Consider the following 26,573-nt stretch of genomic DNA (forward strand, 5'->3'; position numbering starts at 1 on the left):
GTATTTATACAGATACACTAAACCTTTACCAAGCATAGCATGATGTGCAACAAAATAAAAGCTAAAATCATCAGCAGAAGAGTCAAATTCTAGTATAAAAAATAACTAATTTTTCTATTGCTAATCTATGCTATGACATACCAAAGCACTACCATGCCTGATGGAATACTGAACTCAAAGTTAAAAAAAATAATTATGTAAAATACATATTCTGGGTCAGATTTTCTGTCCCCACATTTATCTCCACATATTTTGTTGCATGTCTGCATGGTATTACATAAATATTTCATTAATTCAGTAAAGTAAGCACCTAGACATCTCTGCATGTGTATCTTCTGCTGAGCTGTGTGTGGTTGTGTTCTTACTGATCAGCCATATAACTGATAGAAAAATTAGGGTTCATCTCTTTCAGTCAATGTGTATCCACATGATCTTGGAGTCTGAATTTTGTTAAGTTCCTCTTCCTTACAATCTGAAGCTCTTAACAAGTCATTATTTATCTCCTAAACCAAACGATTTCCATTATTCACCTATCTCAGCTTCAGGACTTAGAGCTGTGGGAAACCCCAGATGATTTCTACATAGTTCTTTGGCTTCTTCTGGGGAAATTTGGGCTTTCTTTCAGAAACAGTGTGCATTACCCAGTCTCAGGTCAGCTATTCCATCTGAGTTATTCACTGGCTTAAAAGTGTTTCCCTCCCTATGTTGTAAATTATATCAGCCTTTCCAATTTTTTTTTTCTCTTCTTGCTCTTAATAGAATATCCTTACAAGAAAGACAACAAACTTTGCATGAAAAAAGTAGTACACAGACAGTTAACCTTTCTCCAGAAACCAGGTGAGGGACCAAAGTATGGCTCCTCATGAGTTAACATAGTCTGTAAAATAAATGGATATGCATTTCTGTAATGTATGTACTCTAACTTGTTCTACTTGCTTTTAGAGTGGCTATAGCCCAGTTGTGCATAAAGAATATACATATATATTTGCACACTGCTGTTTCACTTATTAAAGATAAGGTAGAAAACCACAGAGAAAACCTGCCAAGCACTGAGACAGAGTAAGAGCTGCAGCCTCTTGGGCTTGCTGTGCTTGCAGGAGGGGACATTCCCAAAGAAATTGCAAACATTTTCCTAACCAGAAATCCCCTGCACCGCTCAGGAAATCCTGCCAGCCAGCAACAAAACACCCAGAGCCACTGGCAACTGAAGAGGTGAGTGAAACCACTTCACTCCATGCCAGAGACACTATCTTACCCCGTGGTTCTTGGGGAAAGGTAAAACTCCTGCAGTCCCCTTCCTAGGGATATGGCTTTTGGCTGGACTACTCTAGCTGACAGAACTTATCAGTCACATTATTGAGTGGGAGACCCTGAAAAATATCATTCCCAAATCAAAGTTGAGTATCAACAATATAACTGTCCATATGCTGCTCAGAAATGAACGCTCACACAGATGGTGCAAAGATATTAAGGGGTAAATCCAGAGAAGTAGTGTCCCCCAATTCTCTGAGCCACCAATTTAGTCACTGCCTGTCCTCATAATGCACCCCAAAACCTATTCCACCAGAGCATGGGATTTACTTTAAGGCTTCCAGTCTAACTGAAACCCTATCAGTCTGCTCAGCATCACAATCTCAAAATGTCCCTTTGTTTTTTCATCATCCTAGTAACGTGAAGCTTCCTGTTTCCAGATGTGCCACTGCCCTGAAAGCAGAAGGCACCTTATGGATCGATGCACAGTCTCTGTTCCTCTGTGAGGATACAAGAAAGTTGTAATGCTCTGTGAGGATTACTTTGTTGCCTGACAGTAACTTCTGCTGTGCCTTCGACTACCTTTACCAATGCTTTTATGAATGTGTCTCCTGTGATAAGCAACATTTTGAAGAGTGCTCATTTCCATCTATAGGCATTAGCTGTGGGAAAAATCTGGTTTTGCTTATAGAAAACCCATTGTCCTTGAAAAAAAAGAAACCCATTCACCTGAACCAGGGTTATGTCAGAATATTATTAACTTTATTCCAACGAGTAAAAATAGAAAGGATGCACACCAATAACTGGAATCATATTTAATATTATGTTCTAGCAAGCCCCAAAGCAACATAATTATGTGGCCACTGCTGCATCAAACAAGGAATAACCACGGAACACACTTGAAGGCATAAACTGTCATTTACAGATGGGCTTTGGATAAGATTTGCAACATGCAAGTCTGAGTCTCCCTTTCAGTTATTGAGGTGCAGGGAGCTGGGGAAGCAGAGGCAAGGGAGGATGATGGAGAGCCAGTTCTCTGATTTTGATCAACTCTCTTATCTTTCACCTCCAACTAAGGTTTCTTTGAACTTCTCTCTCTACTGGTCTACAAAAACAGTGGAGTGTCGTGTTTTATTCTTCACCAAGGTCACTGGACAGTGTTGGAGAGCCTCACCTCAAATGCTGGCTATGAAGGCACCTTGTAAGAAGCACCTTTCTCACTTCACGTGAACCATACAACATTACCTTCCCGAGAACTGATATGCCTTTGCCAATCCTGTCCCACCTTCACGGAAATAAACTTTCAGGATGGGAGTTGTGAATGATTGCCCCTCTGTTACAATCCCTAAGGTGGTTCTCAAAAACCGCTGCCAGCCTCTTCCCACCAATCTGCACCCCTGAGGCCCGGACCCAGACTGAACTAACGGGAAATTATCAAATCGATATTTCAAATGAAGAACATTTCTGCTGCCCCCTTTTTCCAGTTCCACCTTCATCCTATTTTGACCACCACTGTTCTCAACTCTCTGTCTCCCCAGGGCAGCGGTCCTGGGTCACACACTACAGAACTCTCACCCACACTGTACTTAGAGCTTTGCCTCACCATTGACTCTCCATCTGCTGCAGGTGAAAGGGGCTCACAGGGAGAGGGGCCAACTTGAGACTGTAGACATCCCCTTGCTCTCCCAGTCAGAATGCTGAGCCCCCCACATCAACACTGGCACTGGCTCTCTTTCAGTTCAGGGCCTTGTAAAAACAGAGTCTCTCCTCTCCTGAAGGAATGCTCCAAGCCTCCCACATTTCATTGGTCAGATTTTCCAAAGACTTCTGGTATTTTCCCCAGTATTGCTATCCTTAGTATACATAATTAAAAAACCTCCACAAAGACACAAATGGAAATAGAAAACATCAGGCTTTTGTTAGTGTGCTTCAAATGTTCATTATCTTCTTAATTTTGCTTTTGCAGCCTAAATTGTAGTCAACTTATAATGTCATTACTGGTATGAAAACCATCCTGTCAGGTTTCATGTACTCTATAAAGGTCATAGATACCCATTAATTTATACCACATTTCCTTTTTGTTCTTAATTACCCAAATACTTTCCGGATTTTATATACATGCTTTCTGGGTTATGTGGCACCAAATTACTCTTCACTGTCCATCAAAAGGAAATGCATTCTTCATATTGCCCTAAGTATTAGAATTTTTCATATTAATCTGGATTACCTGCAATCCCTCCCTCTCTTCAATTTACAGATTATCAAGATAGATGGGGAAGTTTTTAACTCAGTATCTATTTTGGTTTGTAAGGCAGGAGGTTGCATCATCTCTTTTATGAAGTATTACAGTAATCTCTGGATTCAGAAATTTCTTGCCTGTGTCAATTTGTCTTCTTTTTTATTTTAATCAGAACTGGCATAGGGAAGTACCTTAGGTTGTTTTGACCAATTACACCTTCAATCCTAGAAATCATATTTTTGGCATGTTTGATTAAAATGGATCGATTAAAGGGGACATTTTGCCATTCCTTGACATGAACTCCTCACTTTTGATCCCATCCCCTATTTTATTTCCCAAGAGTCACGGCACAATTAGAAGATTTTTTTTTTTCCGTAATCAAACTGTAATAATTCTTTTTATAATGGTGCAATTATCTACTCTCATCTGGTTTCACCTCAGCTAGTTCAGTGAGTCATAGACCTTTACATCTACTGCATCTACGCCCACTGATGATCAACAAGGAACGACAGTCCCTGGGACTCATTTGCTCTCCACAATGGGTTTACAAGGAAGCACTTGCTCAGAACTAGACACCCTTCAGTATAAGCTCTGAAATAAAAACGTGCACGCACAGTGTACTGCCTACTTTATTTATCCATTTGTTTATGATCCCCAGTAAAAGAAGGTCTAATTCTTTCTCTCCTGACAGTGTAAATCTTGTTACAGTCACTATTGTTGCAAGTATATAAAACTAATATAAATACTGTGAATTCAGCTGAGCATCCCTACTTCCTTAACAATCCTGTGTCTCCTTTCACTGTTCTTATGCATTCCTTTTACAGAAAAGCATAAAGGTTAGGACTTGAAAAGTGAAGCAACTCTGCAGGACCAGCATCACAGTGACAGTGTCTTCTCCCTGGAACAGAACCAAAGGAACCAGATTGAAAAGATCAGTACCTGCTCTTACATTATAAGTAGTCATGTCTTCCATGCAGCTGTTGAACATGAAAGATTTCTGATAGGCTCACGTTGTCAATTTTAAGTCACGCATAGAGGACATAACTGAACCACGCCAGAAGAAATTCTTGTTTGCTAAAGCCTCTGTCAGTCTTGCCCTGAACCAACTTTGACTCTTAAACAAGCAAGATTTCCTTTGAGTCCTGGTTGATCTTCCTTTAGAAATCCTGAGAGGGCTACATAGTTTCTACTCTGTGACTGTCTAACCAGAGCTTAGAATGGAATGCAAAATGAATAAATAAAGAAAAAACATATGAAATTGCTTTCATTTGGTCTTTTATGCATTTGCTTTCCCTGTATACACAAAGGAGCGAATTTTGTTGTCGGAATTACTCACGAAAAGCACAGTTCAAAGTGGTGAGTGCATGAACAGCATGCATAGAAGCCAAAATGTAAATGTGCATGTACAAGAATGCGTGCCAGAAATTCTTGCACATTCATGGAAGTGACTCTTCTGACCAGGTTCGAGCAGGCAAGGTAACGTCAATCTTTAGCAGCTGCTGCTAATCCATACAATAAAAGCCCTGATAGTATGGGTTTTCTAAACTCATTTCAATAATGAATACATTCAAACAGACCATGGTGCATTTTCCTTCCCCAGACAACAACCAAATGTGTTTTAACTTTACGTCACTCATGCTCATGCAGCAATTTCGGGAAGGCAAGGGCTGAAAAGGAAATCTGGCCCTGCAATGAAAGGCAGTGAGTGAGCTGTGATTTGGGAAGTACTGAGCTTTGCACTTTGTAGCCTTCTTAGGGGACCTGACATAAATCCTGCAATCTCTTTATTTCTCCACTCCCTGTCTATAAAATGGTGATAATACTTCTCTTCTTTCCAGAGCTCAGAAGAAATACATCTGTGTGGTACTTGGATGCTGCAGGCGCCAGGATTGTACAAGCACTGATAGAGACAGCACTGTTTGTGGAAACCAAGCTGAGTGATTGTCACTTAAACCAAAAGAGAATAAACCATAGCCAGGCAACTGGGTTGGTGAGGTTATCAACTTTCACCTATGAATCAGTCTGTGTATTTACATATCTTTGGGTTCATTAGGGACAAACCCATTCAATGTGCCAAAATTTCTGTCACTCCTGGCTTGTGGGCCAAGTATTGGTGAGTTCAGTGGGAAAACAATGGAATACATGACCTTTCATTACCAGATATTTAGTCTAGGCCAGAAAAACTCTAGTGTGACCTTTATCTTCAAAGCCAGGACACTTCCTCAGAATGCTAACTTATGGTTCCTTGTGACAAATCTGTATAAATCAACATGCACCTGACAAGGACCAGCTCTCTATGTTGTATAAGATTAACTGTCCAGCTTAGGCCCAGGTGACACATGAATGAGCTCCTTGAGTGGGACCATAGCCTACACAGGAAGTGAGCATTAAATATACAAAAAAAATCAACAAAATAAATCTATTTAAGTACTGCAACTTCCACCAAAATCAATAGATTTTTTTTTTCCTTTTCTGTCTTGGCACATGTTAAATTAACACTTTTCTTGCGCATTCTCTTAATTCAGGTTCATAGCAATGTTCTCTTTGGTAGGTTCTTCACTGTACACTTCAGGGAGAGCCCAGCCAAAATCTCTCTTCTCCTGGAAATAAACATTTTTTAAAAAGTCAGAAAACAAAGGTCTTTCAAGTCTCAATATGAACATGATCTTGCAGGTTAATACCAAACCATCTCTCATTGCATAATATCTGAGAGCAGGTAATTTTAGGATTATAGAATAATCTGGAAAATTACATAAAAATTCTCCTTTTGCTGTAGGAGCTTTAAAGCTGCACCTTCATTCAATCAGGAAGATAATTTTCTCTATGCAGCAAGTTTTGAATTCTGCTTATGACCTTGGTGTCATGACAATTTTGGTATTAACTTATTCCACACTAAAGTATTGCTACTAGAACTGTGAATAATCATCAAAATTAACTAGCCTATAGAGTGATTAAATAATTTTCTCCAATTTGCATTTGATATGTTTATTAAGTGCTGGAGGGTGCTATTTGCACTCTTATTTTTACTGCTGTTAAACACTGCGTCTGGATTTTTGGCATAGGTGCAGTACTATTACGGTTACTACAAAATTTTTATCAGATTACAGCATGAGTTACCATTTGATACTGTAAAAATGCCAGCAGGTAGCAGATAAATATTAAGATGCAATTAGCTGCCACTACCTTTCACTGCTTTGAATTCATTAATATCAAGATAAGGCTGCATTCTGTGGCAATGATAATTTTTTTACAAATCGCATTTTCTTACAAGTAACAGTGCAAGTAGTAAACAAGAGAGGAGTTGATGACAAACAGTGTAAACATATACAGCCATATTAAAGCCACAAAAATACAAAGTACTGCCTATGTGTTATTCTTTACGCTTTGTTTGCCCTACCATTGTCTACAAGACCTATTACCCACAACAAGTAATTCTTTGTGAGATGACTTCATTTTGAAGTGGATGAAACTATCGGTGCTAATAGTCAATAAAAACTGTGATTTTTTAAATGTATTGGAAATATGTATTTTTAAATGCATGTTTTGGCCCTTTACACAAGCAAGTGGTTGCTAATGCAAATGTGTATTAGAAATGCAACTGTACTATACTTAGATGTGGTTCAACCACAGTTATAACAGGGCCATTAAAGAGCATTAAAAAAAAAAAAAGAAAGACAAAAGGTAGAAAAGAAAGAATACAGAATACAGGTTAAAAGGGAACATGTTCTCTTGCTCAGCTAAAAGATTTATCTATAATTAGAAAAACAAAATTGTTCAACATTTGACTAGATAAATAAAATATTTATATCTCAGAGAACATAAGCATACCATACAGAAAACATGCTTACTTACAGTTTGTCTTGTAAAGAACTCTAAAGACTTTCATCATGGCTTGAGAAATTAGCTTTAACACAATTAGCTGGTGAGTTGGAGAAAACTGTGGACTCCTCTCTCAGAAGACTCACATCTGCTAGTCAGGGAAAGTAAACTCTCATCTGTCATCCCCAACGTTTTTCCAGCGTCTTCCCAAAATGCAACTACTCCTGACAAGCCGTAAATCTCAAATAATCAAAACTACATGAGCTAAATGGCATAAAAATTAAATCTCCGGTGAATAATGTCAGGTAAGGGAATAATATGTGTGACCATGTGATTGCCTGCATTCCTGGGCTGGAGCTGGAGAGAAGTGGGAAATGCCCAGCTGCCTTAGTTGGAACCAACTCAAAACTTCATCCGCTTTGGTTCAGTTCTCAAAATAGGGCACATGACCTCTAAGTAAGATAGTACAGTATGCTGCTTTTACACTCCATTGCTGCTCCTGCAGCCCCTAACACCAATTCACTCACTTTACCAAGCATATGAGGAGGTAAAATTTGACACTTGCTGAGTTTCAGCGTTATCTTGTTTTGTAATGCATTATCCATAGCAAATTTACCACTATCTTCAGGAACAGAGATGACATCTGCTACAGAGTGGCTTACACTTGTCTGTCTGCTGCTTTCAGTGTCATGTGTCTGACATGAGTTAACCTCTCATAAAATCTAACGTGAGGGAAGAGAATTGCTTGTTGGAGGTGTCCATGCTGCTCCTCTTGACCTACTTGGAAAACTATGACTCGACTCTTTGCGGCTTCCCCCATCGCAACACAGCTGCAGAAGGCAGTAAAACAGGACCACTTTTAAACGAATCAGAAATGTGCTATAAATACATTGTATGCCTTTGAATAACATTATTTCCAAACCTTGCAAAGCCCTTTAGTTACTTTATCAAGCCCACTACAGATCCTTTTTTCCCCCATGGAATTGGTATAATGAGAAAAGATAGCCTTTTCTCTTCACAGATAAAGATCCAAATTGCATTTTATAATCTGACAATTATGTAGTTTGATTTTTTTTTTTAAATAAAACAGATAAACTCTCCTCCCTGTTCAAGATGAGATCTTAGTTGTTAGTGACAGCTGTTAAAATCCTGCTAAAAATAGATATGGTGTCAACCACTAAAAAGCTAAGTGCTCCTGTTAACCACAAGCAGAAAACAAATGAGGTTTCTACTGAATTTGTGGAAAATCTGTGAGCATCTTGCATGTACCACGAAAGGTGCCTTATTCTTCCAGCAGCCATCGCTGTCTGTAACACAAGGGGAATGGAGGGGATCAGACGACTGGTATTAAGACAGAAGAATGGTATATTCCCTCAATTTTATTTTCTCTCTTCTTTTTGTCCCCAAAAATATAATAAAAAAGATGATGCAACACAAAGACTGAGGCTACCTCCAAGCATTTCAGATGTCTTTTTCATTTATACCTTTGCCCTGAAGGAAAAAAAAAAAATCAGGAAGAGTAAAACAAAAAAAGTGCAACCAAAACCAAGTACACTGATACTATAAACTAACAAAAAAATAGTTGTTCTGTCTACATCAGTTATTAACAGCTAATAGAGCAGCTAATGTACATAGGTGCTTTTTTCGTGGCTGTGATTTGCCAGGTTCCTCACAGAGTTGTGTGGAACTTTTCTCTGCCTTGGAATTGCAGCCTCCAATCCGTCCACAGTAGCTCTGTTCAATTAATAAATGAGCTGTATTCTAAACCAGATGCATGACATGAAATGAGTAAAGAGAGAGAGAACAGAATTGTTCACATTCAATGTTATAATATATCTCAGTAGGTTCCTCCTTTTTAGCTACATTATGGCTAAAAATAGAGCACTAGTGTAGGCACAGTGAAATATGATTTGCTTCCAATAATACAGTAAACTAATTGTGAAATTAAGCTATTGAATGTGCCGTTATCTCCGAGTCTGGCCTCACCAGCACTTTCTGCTTCCCTGTTTAACATTTATCAAGTTACCCACAAACTTTGACGGATGCAAACAACAGCTGATAAAATATCACCTTTTCCAAGGCCCCGATCCTACAGAGACTTCGGCACAGGTAAAATTCCCGGCGAGCAGCCCTTTCCCACGTTTAAAGACTTCACTGAGGGTATTAAAATAGGGCCAAGTTTTTCCTCCCTACAACGCCTCGTTTTTTCCTTAAAGATGTTTAAATGAAGAGACATTCAATGCCTTGATCTTAAAACACAATCGGTTTCAAAAGACTTCAGCCACAAGTGAAATATTAATTTAAAACCAGCATCGCTGTTAGCACCGATTTTTTGTGGTTTGTTTTTCTTTTTTTTCGTTGATGCCTGAAATCGGGGCAGATTTGCCCCACCGCAGCCCGGCGAGTGCAGCGCGGTCGCTCCCCCTTCCCACCCGTACCCCCGGGACCCAAGGGCACGGCGCGGGGCAGGAGGGACCCGGTTCCCCCCGCCTGGCAGCAGCGGGGATGAGCGGGACGGAAGGCGCAGGCCCGGCGCGGGCGAGGGGTTGCAGCCTCCTCCCGCAATCCTGTCCAGGGGCGCTCCGCTCCCCGCAGCCCGCCCGGGGGCCGAGCGGGGCGGTCGGAGCGGGGAGAGGAGGGGTGTTCCGCCGCCGCCGCCAGGGCCGGGAGAGACGCTCCGCCTGGGGAAGGGCACGGGGAGACACTCCTCCTCCCCCGCCGCCCGCCCTGCCGCCCGCCCTCCTTCCCTTCCTCCGGCGGCTCCGCGAACCAGGAACCGCGGCGGCGGCGGGCTCCGTGCGTGAGAAACCCCGCGGCGCCGGGAGCCGCCGGGAGCCGCCGGGGCGGGCGGCGCGGGAGGGGGCGGCGGGGGCGCTGCGAGGGGCCGGGCAGCACCGGAGGGGGCGGGAGGGGGGGGAGAGGAAAAAGTTTACACCCTCGCCACTCTCCTCCCTCCTCTTCCTTGGTGGCGCAGATGGGAGTTTTACCTGGAATGACATAAGTTTGCTTTTTTTTTTTTTTTTTAAGGGTCTGTTTTTTAATTTTTTTTTTTTTTTGGAGGGTATCTCCCTCCCTCTCCGCCCCCTTTTCTCTACTCTCCCCCCCTCCCCAAAATCCCCTTTCCTCCCTCGCCGGTGCTGGATCCACCCCCCGCTCCCCTCCGCCGGCGGGCGAGGGTGTGACCCGCGGGAACACCCACCCACCTAGGCGTCCATGGTGGGAGCTGTCCGCCGAGCTGAGCCGAGCCGAGCCGCGGGCACCCCGCCTGCCGCCGCAGCCCCCTCCTGCCGCCCGGCCGCGCTCCCGGCGCTTGCTCCGCGTACTTTTTTTTCCTCTTTTCTTTTTTTTTTTTTCTTTTCCCTGGGTGGTGGTGCGGGCTCCCGGATGGTTCGCTGCCAGTAGCCGGGGGCCGCGCCTCCTCCCCCCGCCGCGCCACCATGTCGTAGGGGAGGTGAGTGCAGCGCGGAGCCTTGCGCGGGGCGAGGAGCGGCGCGGGGGGCAGCGGGGTGGGTGCCCGACGCACCGTCCGGCGTATCCAGGTCACGGCCAGTCCCGTCCCCATCCGTGAAAACTTCGCGGGAAGGACACGTCCATTGCTCGGCAGCGCCCGCGGGGAAGCGCGGCGGCGGCGGCTGCCGCTCCGCGGGTCACGCCGCGGGCGCTGGGAGCCGCCGCCTCGGCCCGTGAGTGCGGGTCGATATTTGGCAGAATAGGAGAAACGAGAGGGGCACGTGACACCCCCAAATCCTGGGGATGTTGGCGCTTTCGCCGTGACTCTGGGGTACAAACCCCGCAGCGCACGCAGGTCCCTGCGGGCGCGCACGGGCGATTGCGGGAGAAGGTGCGCGGTGCCCGGCGCTGCCGCTGCCCGGCGGGCTCAGCCCCCCGCCCCGCTCCCGGCGGCGCCGCTGTCACCCTGCGGGGCTGCGGAGCTGTCCCCGCCGGGCCGTGGGCGCACCTGGGGGCCGGGAGCGGGGCTCTGAGGGGCCGCTGACCGGGGGCTGGGGGCGGTATTTAGGGAGCGAGTTGGGAGCGCATCGCCTGAAAGTTTGCTCGGCGGCTTTTTTCTTTTTTACGCTTGTCTCGGAAAAGGGTATTCCTGCAGCCGGGACGCGGGCGCCGAGGGGGACACCGGGGAGTGGGAGGTGGCAGCACCCCGGAGGCAGGGGTCGTCCCGGCGGCGGCTCCTCTGATCGCCCCTGGGCGGGGGGAGGCAGCAGGCGGAGGCGCCCGGCGGGATGCGCGGCTGCCGCGGAGCGGAGCCAGCCCGGCGGGGAGCGGAGGACGAGTCCTTGAACCCTCCCGCGCTCCGCCGCCGTCGCTCCGCTCTTTTTTTTTTTTTCCCCTCCAATTATTTTTATTAATTTTTTTTTTTTTTTGTTAAATCACCGCTGCACCGGCACGGTGCGCATTCACGCGCCCGCTGACAGGCGGAAACCCCGGGCGGGCGGAGAAGGCGATGCCCGGCCCTGCCGCCGGCTCGGCGCGGGCACCGGGCGGGGGCGGCCGCGCCCCGCGCACCTCACCTGTCCGCGGGGGACCCCCCGGGCCGCCGCCCCGCCACCCCACCCACGAGGGTCTGCCGGTGGCGGGCGGGGGGACCGCGGCGTGCGGCGGAGCGCGGGGGTCGCGCGGCCCCTGCGGCTTTAAGGAGATGCGTTTCCCAGCCTGTGTCGCAGCAACTTTGTATCAGTCATGTCGCCCGGCGGGTGAGTGACGGCGCGGCCCGGCCAATGGCGCGGCGGGACGGGCCCGGCCGCGCGCCGCTCCGCGCCCCGCCCGCCAATCGGGGCGGGCGGCGGGCGGGACGTAAACTTGAACTTTATGTGGGCATGTGACATGTTTTTAAAGGACTTGGCACCTTTTCCCGTCCCCTCCCGGGTGCCGCTCCGTGTCACCGGGCGGCGCGGCGCGCCTCGGCCGGGCGGGCAGGCGGGGGAGGCGGGCGGGAAGCTGCGCCGCCCGCCCTGCCGCTCCGCTCTGCGCCGCCCTCCGCTCCGCTCGGCTCCGCGCCGCGCCGCGGGGGCGCGGGGGACGCGCTCCGCCGCAACAGGTACCCGGGGGCGGGGGGCGCCGCGACCCGCAGCGGGAAGGTGGGGCTGGCGGGGTGTGGCGGGAGGCTCTTGGCGCTGGGAAACCCCCGCTTTGGAGGTTGGGGGAGCGGCGTTTGCACGGGGCGAAAAAAGCGCTTTTCTGCATCGCTCGGGGGTCGGGCGGCGAGGAGAGAGCGCAGGAGGGGCGGGCTCGGCCGAGAGCGGGTTTGGGCTCTGGGATCCCGCCCCCGCCGCGGACTCCTGGGATGGAGGGAGGGAGGGAGTGGGCTCCCCCACGCGTGACAGCCCGGATTGCACCTGCGGGGAAAGCAGACAGGGGCGGGGGTGGTGGTGGTGGTGGTGGTGGGAAGGGGTGCAGAGCGGTGCCCGCTGCCCGGGAGCTGCGGTGATGCTCCACGTAGCGTAGGGTAAAAATAGGAAAATAAGCGTGCGCGCTGCTTGCGTGGGTGTTTACACGCGTGTGTGCGTGTGCCTGTGTGTGCGAGCACGGGGGGAGCAGCCCCCGCCGCGGGGACCCGCGCCCGGCGCCGCTCGGGGTCCGTGGGCGGCGGTGCCGGGGCTGCCCGTGCCGCCAGCCGCGCTCCGCTGCCCTGGAGAAAGCGGGGGAAACCCCAGCCCGGCGATGAAACTCTGGTCCCCTGGGCAGTTTTCTGTCAGCGAGGTGGCTGGCAGACGGTGAAACTTAGAGAAAATTTCGTTTACAAGCACCGAGAAATAAGAAGTGTGTGGCCGCTTGAGCCATCAGTTTATTTTTTTTATGAAACTGGGTTTACTTCAGATTTTCCCGTATCTAGGTGACCTTTTGGTTGCAGGGATACCAGGTACCATTTGATTTTTTATTTGGCTGTTGCTGTGAGACTGGTTTCATGCCTGATTGATTGGAGACCTGTGCTGCAGAGGGCTGTGTTTGTTGATATGTTTGGGGTGAAATACATAACTCGGAGTGTCTAAGTAGTTCTTGGGGGAGGGAGTCTGGAGAACCTGCTATGCTCATAATATATCTTCCTTTGCAAAATACCAGATATAGATAGTCTTGGTTCCAATAAGCTTTTGTTGTGGTCTGTGGATGTTTTAGCCCACCGTCAAATTTGTTTAGTGAAAGTTAGTAAAAAAGGCATGTCTGTGTAGTAGGTGAAGTGTGGATACCGTGGATAAATGTGCGAGTCAAGTTGGAATAAGTTCTGCTTAAAAGAACAAAACCAAACCCTAATGCCAGCAGCAATCTGTGAGATGATTAATTCGGTTCTGGTATCCACTGAGGCGCTTGGAGGTGACAGAAACCAGCACTCCTAAAAAATCTTTTTGCTGCTGCATTTACGTCTGTCATTTTAAACAGAACTTGTATCAGGCCACAAATAATCTCTGCTGGTTTTTGGTCCTCTCGTCTATATTTACCAGCCTCTGGAAGTGCAGGATCAGGGCATTTTCCAATTTTTTTTTTCCTTTGTGTGACCCAGATTTTTATTCACTGAAGTCTTAAAGTATGCTCACCTATTGATTATATATGAAGTTCGAATTTTACTGCCATGGGAGAAGTTGCTACAAAGCTCAAGTACTAGTGTAATGTTAGGCCTATAACTGAGATTTCTTGGTACACAGTGGTTCTGCTGGTGTTTCTGAGGGTTAAAATTCACTTATATCCTAATTTTAAACCTTAACTAAGTTTCCTGGTTTTCAGAAATGCGGGTCACTCACAGCTGCAATTGATTTCTGTAGGAATTAGACTTGGTCAGCACTTCAATCAGGGGTAGGTGATTGTTTGGGAGTGACTTTATATGAAATTAGGCACTTTTGTCTGAAAATTTTAGACTATAGGAATGTGATTTGATACACACTATGATGTGAGACACATGATTCTATGTTCTAATAAAATTTGTGCTTGAGGGGAATGTAGGCATAGGGCCATAGTTCTAACTAAGGGCAAAGAAGTATTTAAGTAATTCATATTAAGGTTCTTTGTTTTTATAATTTTGCTTAAAATAGTGTTGTTAAGTAGTGTTCAGTAAAGAGATTAAACACTGAATTAAATATTGAATACATTCAGAAAAGAAAAAATATTTGCTTGATATTCTAGCTGCTGGCACTTGAGTTTCTACAGTTCTAATGATACTGTGAGCCAAATCCTTAAAAAATTAAAAATTGTTGTTACTTTTATGTGATTTTTAGATTATTGGAGACTAGGTCATGCATTTTGCACCCTGCCTTGAGAGAGTGGTAGGTGGGATGGAAGGGATTTTTTTTTAGGGTCCATTTTAGAACAAGGTTTACTTTTCTTTATCTATTCCTCTTGCCATGGAGGTTTGCAGAATTTGCAGAATTATGGATCCACTTAACAGCCAGGCATCCCTGCCTAATCTGGTCCCCTTCCTCTGTGGCAGAAACGTTTCCTATTCAACTTTTGCTCTACTTCTCTCCCCTCTCCATGTCTCCTTGTATGAGGAGCTAGTATAAGAAGTTTGTATAGCTGTGAAGGGGCAAGTCAACTCCCAGCCCCTCAGAATCGCTGCTTCCTTCTCAAGCATCTTATGTTATGCTGGATGATGAGGGCTATGAAGAGAAACCCCCGTAGCACACCAGCCTCCCTTGCTTTGCTGTCCCTGTAGCATGGCAGTGGAAGGTACTTGGAGGAGCAGAGCTGTGATGAGCAATTTCCACAGGGTTTACATCCCACCACCATGTCCTCCTTCCAGGACCTCTCTGGATCCCCTCCTTCCTTTTTACTCCCTTCCTTTTTTTCCTTCCGGGTCTCTGGGTGAGGGACAACCCATGGTGCTGCTGGCTCTGGCCACGGGGCTGCAGCCAGCGAGAGTGGGCGGTTGTTGTGCTGACCTTGCTGAGCTGTTCATTTTGGGGCAGGGCTGGGAGCAATAATTTGGGTGTTTCCTAACTGCTGAGCGGTTTTCTCTCTGAACCCATGGGGCTGTCCTACCCATGAGACCTTTCCCCTCAGTTTGATTGAAATTGGACAAATGCTTGAGAGATGATGGATGGGGCAGGAAAATGGGACTGGCAGGCAGACAGAGAGGATAGACAGAGAGAGCGGATACGCCTTGTTTCCTTAGGAAATTAGGAAATTTCCTTAGGAAGTCACACTGTCCTGTCATTTATTAATTTTACTTTTTTGTATATGTCTTTGCTAGTTATGGAGACAAAAGGATACCAGAGCTACCCAGAAGGCTTAGATATGGAGAGACGGTGGGGTCAAGTTTCTCAGTCTGTGGAGTATTCTTCCATAGGTGCTGGAGAGCAGACTGATGACAGTAACTACATGGAGATTGTCAACGTAAGCTGCTCCGCCGGCTCTTTTGCAAACAGCAGCACTCAAGGAAACAACAAAGAAAAACCTGAGCTACTCTCCTGCCTGCAGCAAGACAACAGTCAGCCTGGTCTTCTCCCCTCTGACATCAAGACTGAAACGGAGTCGAAGGAGCTGTCAGCGACGGTGGCCGAATCCATGGGTTTATATATGGATTCGATAAGAGATGCCGAGTACCACTATGATCAGCAGAACCAGGGGAGCCCGGGAAAGATCTACCAGAATGTGGAGCAGCTGGTGAAGCTCTACAAGGAGAACGGCCATTGCTCCTCTCCCCTCCACAGCGCCAGCAGGCCCTTGAGGTCTTTGATGTCGGACTCTGGGAGCACTGTGAATGGTGGTGCCATGCACACGATTGTCAAAAGCCCTATCATGTGTCAAGAGAAGAGCCCTTCGGGCTGCAGCCCTCAGAACATGGCCTCCTCAGTGTGTAGTCCTGCGGGGGTGAACTCTGTGTCCTCAACTACTGCAAACTTTGGGAACTTTGCCATGCACAGCCCCATCGGCCAGGGAACCCCTCTGTCGCGCTCGCCGAATGTTGAAAACCGGGGGTCTATGTTGCACAGTCCTGCACACGTCAGCAACGTGGGGTCTCCGCTTTCCAGCCCTATAAGTAGCATGAAGTCACCGATTTCTAGTCCTCCCAGTCACTGCAGCGTGAAATCTCCCGTCTCGAGTCCCAGTAATATCACTATGCGGTCTTCTGTGTCCAGTCCTGCGAACCTGAACTCCAGGAGCTCCATTGCCAGCCCTTCCAATGCCAATAATAGGTCCACTCGTTCTAGTCCAGCGGTTAGCACTGTGGGATCGTCCATCTGTAGCCCTGTAAACAACTCCATAGGATTCCCAGCTTCCAGCACGCCAGTGGGACCTAGCAGAAGCCAAGATACCGTTCCTAGTCCAGAAACAAAAGACAAGGGTCCTCAAGAACTCACGTTTCCTAAGATGGAGGAAATGGAGAACGCCATCTCCAACAACAGTCAGATGAACCTTGTTCAGTTCATAAAACCTGAGCCAGACGGGTCGTTCGGCAGCGCCTGCATTGGTGACAGCAGCAGCAAAATAAACTCAGATTCCCCCTTTTCAGTACCAGTGAAACAAGAGGCAGCCAAACATGCTTGTTCTGGTGCCTCTTTTAAAGGGAATCAAACAGTAAATCCTTTCCCCTTTACAGATGGCTCATATTTTTCTTTTATGGACGACAAAGACTATTACTCTCTTTCTGGGATTTTAGGACCACCCGTTTCTTCATTTGACGGAAATTGTGAAGGTAGCGGTTTTCCAAATCCAGGCCTACGTGTGGGGATTAAGCAGGAGCCTGACGATGGCAGCTATTACCAAGAAAACAGTATACCATCCTCTGCCATTGTGGGTGTAAATTCAGGTGGACAGTCATTTCACTACAGGATCGGTGCCCAAGGCACCATATCCTTGTCGCGGCCGGTTGCTCGAGAGCAGACATTTCAGCACTTGAGCTCATTCCCTGCCGTCAGCACCCTCGTGGAGACCTGGAAGTCGCATTCAGAGTTGGCATCCAGAAGAAGTGATGGGTATCCAGTTCTAGAATACATTCCAGAAAATGTGTCCAGGTGAGCTGGCAAATTTCTTCTTTTTTTTTTTTTTTTTCCCCTTTCATCTCCTCCATTAAACAAACAAGGCATGAATTAAGATGGGGACCAGGGTGGTATTTCTCAAGCTGATGTGTAATTCTTGGTTTGAATTTCAGTTATTATCATTAAATTTGTTGCTATCTTGCTGGTTTTTATTCTGCCTTTAATAAAAACAAAGTGCTGGCTTTAGTATTTAAGAAGAACATATTATATTCTATTGTTATTAGGTTTGAAGGTATAGCTTTAATATGTTTATGAGCTCTTACTACTACAAATGTTGTTTTTCCCATAATGAGAGCTTAGTAAAATTGCTCTCTTGTGTCCTATAATAGTTATTCTTCCTTAGCTAGTGCTTGAATGTGTTGTACCTCAGATGAAATGTTGAGATGAGGATAAGAAAATGATAGTGCCAGGAATCTGTTTTTGTAAAGAAGTATGGTTCTATGTTTCCACTAGACTTTAACTGGTTAAGTTTAAAAAAACCAAACATTACAAGCCTGTGGCAATGTATTATTTCTGTATTTTAACTGTAGGAACATTTGGTTTGTATATATAGAAAAATGACTCCAGAAGGAGGAGGGCTGTTAAAACTTGATGCATTTGAAAGGGAGAAATGGATAAACTAATCTCCTCACTTTTCATGGAAGAGAAATATGCAAGTGTCATTTGATTTTGGGTTTCTTGGCTGATTCCTGGAAGCACGTACCTCTTCAACAAGCAAGTGTCCGTGTATCTTACCAGGGAGTTTTACTTTCATAAACCCTGTAGTTTCATAGTCAATATTACAAGTTATTAGGCCCTCTGACAGCGTGACAGAGTTGAAATAGTTACGTAGTCTTTTCGTGTATCCAACAGGGTCCTGAAGGCTTTTGCTAAAGCTCCAATAGCCGGTAACAGAGTTGCATTTACCTTTCTCAAGTATTTTTTTTCTCCTCATGAGATGTGCAGGTGCTGTCAGTGAATGAGTGGAGGGGAGTGGAAGTGGAGTGGAGTGAAAAGGGATGCGTGGGGTTTTCCGTATTTGTATGATACTAAATATTTCTGAAAATACAATGTCAGTGAAAAACATAATATCTAAAACAATGGTGCTTTTGAGGAGTAAAAACAGCCACTGAGGTAAAAAAAGAGTTTAAATGCTTTATCCTCATGTCTGTCCAGCACTTCTAGAATCTCCTTATCATTTTGCAAGCCATACCTCACTTTTTCTTTGGTCATTTCCAGTATGGTCTCTAAAAATGCACTTTTTAATATATCTTTCTCAGGTTTAAAGGGCTGTATCCCACCATCATGCCGAGCTTTGCATGTAGCTGGATATTTGTTATCATCCAGTCTTGGCTTAAATGTACTTTCTTGGATCAAGGAAGATGGAGTTACTGTTTTCTAGTTGCTTTACCTGATGAAATTATTGTAAATTGCATTATTTATATAGTGAGAAAAGTTCGCCAGAAGACTGATGGAATGCCTGAAAAGAAGGACCCAATATTTTACTGCCTTTGTGGTTGAGCATTGTTGCTTGGGCAAGTAGCTCCTGCCAGCTGTGAGAGCTCTTGTGTGACTAAAAGCTTGCGCTCAGTCAAGGTTGTCATCCATTGCAGGGGGAGGCACAAGAAACAGGGAGATGCAGGTAGAAGCAGAGTTGTCACCAATAGCTGTGTTTTGAGTGACAGTTTCTCATAAGGCTTTTAAAGGAGTCTTCTGGTCTGACATTAGTCCATGGTAGCTCTAGACCATGGCTAATCTATGTCATCAGACTTGGTGATGACACAGGCTCGATATGATACACTTTCCTGTCTTTGTTCTCTAAGCTGGTATATGTAGGGTATGCAGGTGAATGTAGCTGTTAACTTTGCAGGATTGAAGTCCTGAAATTTTTAGTGCTCAGAGTTGTTACGTGTGGAATTCTGTTTAGGTGATGGAGATCTTCAGGATTGCGACACTTCAGGCATCCTGATCTGTACTTGAGATTAGGACATGTGTCATCCTTTCAAATCTCTTAACTCAACCCCATTATTTAACTAAATGTTGTTCTTAATCTGCTTGGCAATGGCTTTATGCCAACAGTTGCAGCTGGTCACCTGTGCAAAGCCCTTAAAATTTTCAAGGTAAATTGATGTAGAAGTTGTTTTAGCAGTGCAGATTTGAATGCGGGGGTGCTTGCTTGAGTTTGTCTGCTGATGAGACAAGTCATAAAGAATCAACGTAAGATGTCACGCGTGTAAAAGCTCGCTCTTGCTGTTGAACCTCAAACTGATCTTCACTTATTATTTTTGTGCTGTGTTCCAGCTAAAACGGAGGAAATCATGCTCAAGTTAGTTAATGCTCTAAAGTGTTGTATTAAAACATGCATAGTTTAAAACCATGTCAGATCCAACATCCCAAGGTGGGTTTCAGCTGTCCCATGTCCACATGGTAGTGGGATTCCAAAGTATCTCTTCCCTTCATATGTCAAAACAGCAGCATCAAGCCTCGAGATCCAAATCAGATCCTTGTTACTTCTAGTCAGGTTTTTTCTGATGTGTCAAGCATATCAGGCATCATACATTTTGCAGACTTCTATAGCATATGATTAACCCTTTGAAATCTGCAATATTTTAAGGTTTCTAGTATTCTAAGTCTTCATCTTTTTTCAGGTATATGGATCTTTCAATATAAATTGCTGTAAGCAAAGATTAGGTGAAGGGAAAAAGTAGGCCACATGGTTCTCTAAAGCCAATATATAACCAGCATGGAATATATCTTGTTAAAGCAGCATTATTTTCTAAACCTTGATGTCATACCCTTTCTGAACTGCTTCAGACTTGCAGTTTACATGGTGAAAAGAAGTGAGTGGCCAAATGAAGACATCTTTTTATGTTGAGAATGACTCTTTAGAATAGTACTGTAAAAAAAAAAATATTTTCCTATGAGGGTATCACTTTTCTTCAATCAGTTACATTTACTAGTAGTGTCTAATAACCGTAGCTGAGCATTTAAAATGCCTTGCTACCTTGTTGACTGTGCCAAGCACCCACTGTCAACTAGAACATTTATCTTTTTCTCCTTAAGTTACTTTTATTAGATGTACACAGTTATGGTTTTGTTCTTTTTGAGTTAGTAGTAACTTTGTTTTATAACACTACAGCTTTTGGTGTTTGGGGAGTGAGAGCCTCTTAAGCAAAACCAAGTTCCCTTTTATTCCCTTTTAAATTTTTTTTTCTGCTAATACACACGCAGAACATGTCTTTGTTTTTGAAAGATTTTTGCATGTTTAATTTTTAATAAAGGGTGAATCATGCTTGTCTGTCTGTGTGTATAGATTTCCACTCTCCGTGAAAGGTGTTTCTAAGAAATAATGGTTTCCAAACTAAATGATAGCAAAGTGGTCTTGAAAAAGAAGTTGTGTCCAATTGTGTGATGTCATTGATGAAAAACCTACACTAAGAATTCAGCTAAGATTTCACTTCAAGGGGATTAGTGCTCATCTGAATCACGGTACTAGCCTAAACCTCATGGTCGTGCCAATGTGATTTTCAAAATGGCCTAGGAAAATGTCATGGTTGCTTGAAACAACAGTAAATATTGAGGAGGATGACCTTTCTGCTGCATTAGCTCTCACCTAAAGCTTCTTCTGCAAATGTGCCTTTTCCCTCTAATTTCCATATTAACTCATGTATGTGCACATACATACTCGCTTTTCTCAGTGGTTGTGGTGGAAACAGAGGGCAGATACTCCTACTTTCATTTTTTTCCTGGCAATTCCACTGGTGTAATCCAGTGTGGGAAGAATTCACAAAGTTTGAGCTGTTGTTATTCAGAAAGTTTAGTATTTTAACATAAATTGGGTATGTTTATTTATAATTGTGTTTCAATTGTTGTCATTCAAACAAGAAGATTTAGAATCTAATTTATGTCTGTTAAAAGGAGTTGAAAGATTGTCACTTCTTGGGGTTTATGGTGAATTTTTTGATCAAACATTAACAATATTTTATGGACTTCTTATATCTATCTGTTCCTGAGCCATTCACATGAATCAGTATTTTTTTCATAGACCCTACTTGAAACAGCTCCCAAAAAACCCACCCCCACTCAACCAAAAATCAGAAAGCAACCCGACAACATGATCTTCACTTACCTGTAACCTTTATTGACTTGAATAATTGATTCTGGTTAAAATCAGATTTCAGGCTATTGCGAGTATTTTTGTAAATAAACTTTTATGTTAAATATTATCTAGAATAGTCACTTATCAGAATTATACCTGCCAGGAAGATAAAGGTCTGGTAAATATTATTTTTTGAATTTGTGAATGGCCTTGACCTCTGTTTGTTTGCTGACGGACTTTATGAGAAAAGGACCATGCTGTTAAAATATTCTCCATGCTTGGCAGGGCTCTTTTCCCCTTTAGCTTCCCTCAAATTTACTGTGCAAACTTCTTTCACAAATGATTCTTTAATGTCATAGACCATAGCCTTAAATCTGTATTTTTCCTTAATTTCAGTTTGGGAATTAATTTCCTTAATTTCAACTTGGTTTTGTAGGTTCTTGTATAATTTGGTGTAATTTTTTTTTTAAACAGCTTTGGGTATAATCTTGACGTAACAGAGACCTCTGCATATTCTTTATTTCTCACTGAAGAAGTTAGGAGTCTGTATTAATATGTCAGGCAAGGAGGTTGAAAGGTTCTCCTTGGCATACCAGCATGCATTGAACAGCCTCAGACTTTCTACAGCTTTCTTTGTTGTTATTTTGGTGAGGGTGCTGGGTTTTTATATTGTTTTTTATTGAGGAGTTCAAAGTCTGTGTAAAGTATTTTCCCGTAAAATGTGACTGCTAATGATGCCTTATTTTCCCTTAAAATTATACACATCAGTTGACTTCTGTGCTGTGACAGCAAGAAGTCCACATAACTGGAAAACTGTATTCCATAAATGAGTGGGTCTTCCAAATCTGAGGAAATAAGAGCTCTGTTGTCAGTCCATGTGCTTGGGCTTGATTGTTTCTTTTTGTGTGGGGGTGAGTAATGTTATATATTACCAAAACATTTTGATTGATGGTCGATATCACTAAACTTTGCAATACTTGGCTGTTGGAAATCAGTTGGCCATATTTCATTCTGATAGTAGCTAATAGTTTTTGCTTGGTTTTTATGTCGCTTTTGGTAGCACGGAATCTCACTATGATATCTTCTTTTGATGGTGTTCTGAAAAAGGGGAAGGTGGAGTTACCTTCATGCACAGAATTTAGCAAGCAAAAGAAATTTTGATTATGCATTTTTTGACAGTGTACAGGGATCAGCCCATTTTCATGAGGACTAGAAGACACATCAATATGTACTGTATGAAACCATGCCCATCCTATTTTATGGGGTGTGTGCTGCAGTTAGGCAGGTAAGCATGCCCAGGGGTTGCTGCAGCAGATTCAGTACTCATGCAGTACTCCTGTTGTCTGCAGAGGGAGTAAATTGTTAAGTTGTGGTTCAATAACCTGTCCTTACTCAACCAGCACTTAACATTAATGGAGCTACAACCTGCTGTGAAGTGCTCTGCCCAGATGAATCAGATTTCTAGATACTTATTGGTGCTTTGCTGATCCCAGGCTTGAGTAGTGGTTGCTGTTGGGTATCATTTGTAGCTGAACAGTACATTGTTTGCAGTGGTGAAGTACTGTGTTGGGCCCTGCCTTGTCTGCTCTCGCTCTGGTTTTGCCCTTTGATTGGGTGTGTTGTATGTGAGAGCCAGGTCTGGTTCCTGATCCAGTTAATTCTGAACCTCTAAAAACCAACAGGACAGTGAAACTTGGTGAGCAGTGTGATGTGATCTGGATATGGGAACAAACTGAAGGGATGGAAGGAGAAAGGAGCCTATGAAATATCCTAAATGCACCTTTCTGCTAAAAGATGTGTTGTCAAGCCATAATCCTAACGCTTATATTTTCAGGGTACAGTTTTAAAAGGCGATTTCTCTTTTTTAACTGTGTGTCTTGAGTCATCGAACAGAGTTGTAGGGGCTGGGATTAATGAGGGACTTACTTGACCAAAACTTCTTGGAAAACAGTGGAATGCTGTGATTTCAGATTTAAGATCTTAGAGGTCAGAAAATACCCCAGTTTAGGATTAATATAGAAGCATGACTTTTTCTCTGGAAAATGTGTCTTAAAATATGGCCGTATAAGAGTGATAAAAATGGTCCAACGAGGAAACTAAAAAGAGCGTGCGAAAAACAGGTATTAAATCCATCTAAGTTTAGTACTTTTATCAGCTTTCACATGCAGCTGGTTTCTACACAGTGCTTGGTGCTCAGCATATGAATTACTTGACTTCAGTTTCCTCTGAGTGAGAGATCTGTGGAGGAAAAAAAAAACCGAGCAGTATTTCCATCGTGTGCAATTGACCAAGTTCTTGCAGCGTTATTGGGCACGTTTGAATGCACCCTAAATAGACCATGGCATGATTTGACTGCTCGCTGCCCTACCAGTGTAAACTGCAGGGGAAGGTCGCTGTCTGATGGGTCCTCCGAAAGCCCTCTCCTGCTGGAGCCACCTTGGCTTGGTTGCTGGAGGAGACAGGCTGACCTTGGAGGAAGGCATGTTTTTTGCTTTACGCTGCAGAGGAGGGGATTGCAGGTCAGGAAGTCCCTGTTTATCCATGCCAGCAGTTCCCAGTGTAGCCTGCTCCAATACCACTGCTGGCAAAAGGAGCAGCAGCATCTCTCTCTCCCTCTCTCCTTCTGCGTGGGAGGAGGCACTCCCTTCTCAGACTTGGAAGCAGGATGCGTGCGCATCCTTAGTAATACATGTCTTTCTCTTCAGGAACCCTGGAATTCTACAAAACCCTGAGGGTTTATGTACTTTCCAGACAAAGTTTTCAGATAAATTGTCTCTTTAGATGGGAAGCTTCGTGACCTTGTTTGGGGTTGTTTTATTTGTTTTTGTTGTTTTGTTTGGTTTTCCAGCTGAGGCTTATTAATGTGGTTTAGCAGAGCTTTGTGATGTGTTTTCTGAAAGGAAGTGATCTGGGGGTTTCCCTTTTTCTCTGATTTCTTTGCTGAAATCAATGCTGAAGGACTTAGAAGACAAAAAACACCCCCACTCCCCCACATCCCCCAGAACCCTCTCCCAAAGCAAACAAACAAACAGAAGTGCAGAAAACCAAACCCATGCCGTTCATTCTGGATTCTTAAAAATATAGGTAACACTGGTTGTATCTATTCAGTATGTGAACAAGGATTTTTGCAAGACACTGTTTATTTAGTGAGTTGTATTATAGCAAAAGTTCCCACGTTGCTGGGTGGTCACAAGAAAATGAAGTAGAATTTTATTTCTTTATCTTAAACAGTGAATTAAGCTCCTGCAATTAAATTAGAATGTGTTGTTAGCTGGTTGCTAAATTAAATTTTGCAAAATCTGCAGTCTCTAAACTGCGTATTGGCTTCCTGAACAAATTGATAACTTAAATTTCATATTGGGAGGTGGGGTAACTTAGGCTTAATATGGTATTTTTTGAAGAAGAAAAAAAGTAAACTTTGGTTAGAACACTGGAGCAGTAACAGAATCCAGTATTTGTGGATAATAATGTAAAATGGCTTATAGGAATTTGTACGCTCCCCTAAGATGCATGAGTACACTGCTGATTGTGGTTAGTGATAATAATAGATCAAAGAGTTAGAGCCCTGAGGTTAGAAAGCAAATTTCAGACTAATTGCTGAATGTTTCTGACAATTTTTATATCACTTCACTCGTTTCCATTCTCTCTTCTGAACAATACTTTCTGCTTGCATCTGGAGGTAAAATAACTTTTTGAACGGGCTTTCAGGCTAAAATTTGGACTCAATATATGAGTCTTTTCTATTGCGCTTTTCATTCCATGTCTGCTTTCAAGAGGTGTTATCCCAAGTTTCTGAAAGTGGCAGCTTTATAAACCAATTCCATAGCAATTAGGTTTCTGGAAAAAAAAGCAAATAAAAAACCTTTCCATGTTTAACAATGTTTTCTGAATCTTTTGGATTTGTGAGAATATCTTAATTCCATTTTTGTGTATGTGTTTGACCATGTCAGGTGCATGTTCAGTTTTGAGTCTACAAAACAAACACTTATTTTAGAGGTTTTCTTTTGTGCAGTGTAATCTGTCTGTGGTCTTTTAATCACAGGTCAGAATTGGGAAGTAAGTAGCTGTGTTTGTCCTGACCAGCATTTTGCCTGTCCCAGCTGCTGAACTGTAGGGTCTCACTGACTTTTTTGGCAATGGTTTTCTGACTACTGTGTTGTGCTGACATCATGCAGTCCTGCAAATCCTGTTGCTACAGTACTTAATTTCTTTTGTTCTCTTCTTCTGTACCTGCCTCAAAGGATGGTGCAGGGAAACTGTCCCGGTCTCGGCTTGGGAGTTCCCCAAGGAGATTGGAGCGGTTACAAAGCAAAGCAGTGCTCTGCTTAATAATTTTTTACGTCATGCTTTGCTTCTTGATGGTGGATTCAGGCCATAGAGCGAAAGGGGGCTGAGAAGTCTGGCTGGCATGGGAAGGACCCACGGCCCTGCCATGCCCCTCATCCCCGCCCGCTTGCGCAAGGCAGCCGGGTCCGTGTACCCGTGTGAATGCGTCACCTGGCGTGTCCTTACCCAGACCTGCGTTCTCCGAGCCCTTTGGAAACCTGGTTTCACAACTGTCGAGACCCAGTTTACTCTGGCAGTGTCTCACCTTGAAAAAATCAATTGTGTTTGTGTCTTTAGATCTCTCTTAGTGCTGCTGCGGGTAAGAGAGTGGGGAGGGGACTCTTCGTAGTATCATGGAATGGTTTGGGTTGGAAGGGACAAGAAAGATCACCTAGTTCCAACCCCCCTGCCAGAGACCTTCCACTAGACCAGGTTACTGTAAGCCGTGTCCAACCTGGCCTTGAACACTTCCACAGGTGTGGCATCCACAGCTGCTCTGGACAGCCTGTTTCAGTGCCTCACCACCCTCACAGTAAAGAATTTTTTCATAATGTCTAATCTAAATCTACCCTCCTTCAGTTAAAGCCATCCCTCTCCCCCCTGCCCTCCCTTGTTCTATCACTGCATGCCTGTGTAAAAAGTCCCTCTCCAGGCTTTGGTAGGTGGTTCACCACATTCTCCATTCACATACAGCCTCTTGTCTGACAGGAGCAGTGCTGGAGGTAGGACCTGGTCTCCTAGTCAAGCTTCATCTAGGTCACTGCCCTCAGACTAGGAGCAGGAAAGGGATTGCTTCTGGAAGTACCTTAAGGTTGGGGCATCATGACAGCAACCTTTCTTTTCTCTCAGGAGGCATGAGTTCAAATATGAGCTGCTC

General features: G+C 44.4%; 1 protein-coding gene across 7 annotated transcripts in view; it reads left to right on the top strand.

The window, feature by feature from the left end:
• Positions 1-10,069: 10,069 nt before the first annotated feature.
• Positions 10,070-26,573, top strand: part of NR3C2 (nuclear receptor subfamily 3 group C member 2) — a 205,641-nt gene continuing 189,137 nt past the window's right edge. Inside the window, exons 1-3 of one of the 7 annotated variants that reach the window (XM_051790912.1) lie at positions 10,070-10,760; positions 14,042-14,110; positions 15,504-17,268. In XM_051790912.1, the coding sequence (XP_051646872.1) occupies positions 15,506-17,268 (1,763 nt within the window). In that variant the 5' untranslated portion in view covers positions 10,070-10,760; positions 14,042-14,110; positions 15,504-15,505. Of the gene's footprint in view, positions 10,761-12,133; positions 12,363-14,041; positions 14,111-15,503; positions 17,269-26,573 lie in introns of those variants that run through there. The other 6 variants (XM_051790914.1, XM_051790911.1, XM_051790910.1 and 3 more) reach the window with 6 other exon arrangements.

Source organism: Manacus candei, unplaced genomic scaffold (genome assembly GCF_025592945.1).
Source record: "Manacus candei isolate 608988 ecotype Guabito, Panama unplaced genomic scaffold, ASM2559294v1 h1tg000028l, whole genome shotgun sequence".
NCBI lineage: Eukaryota > Metazoa > Chordata > Aves > Passeriformes > Pipridae > Manacus > Manacus candei.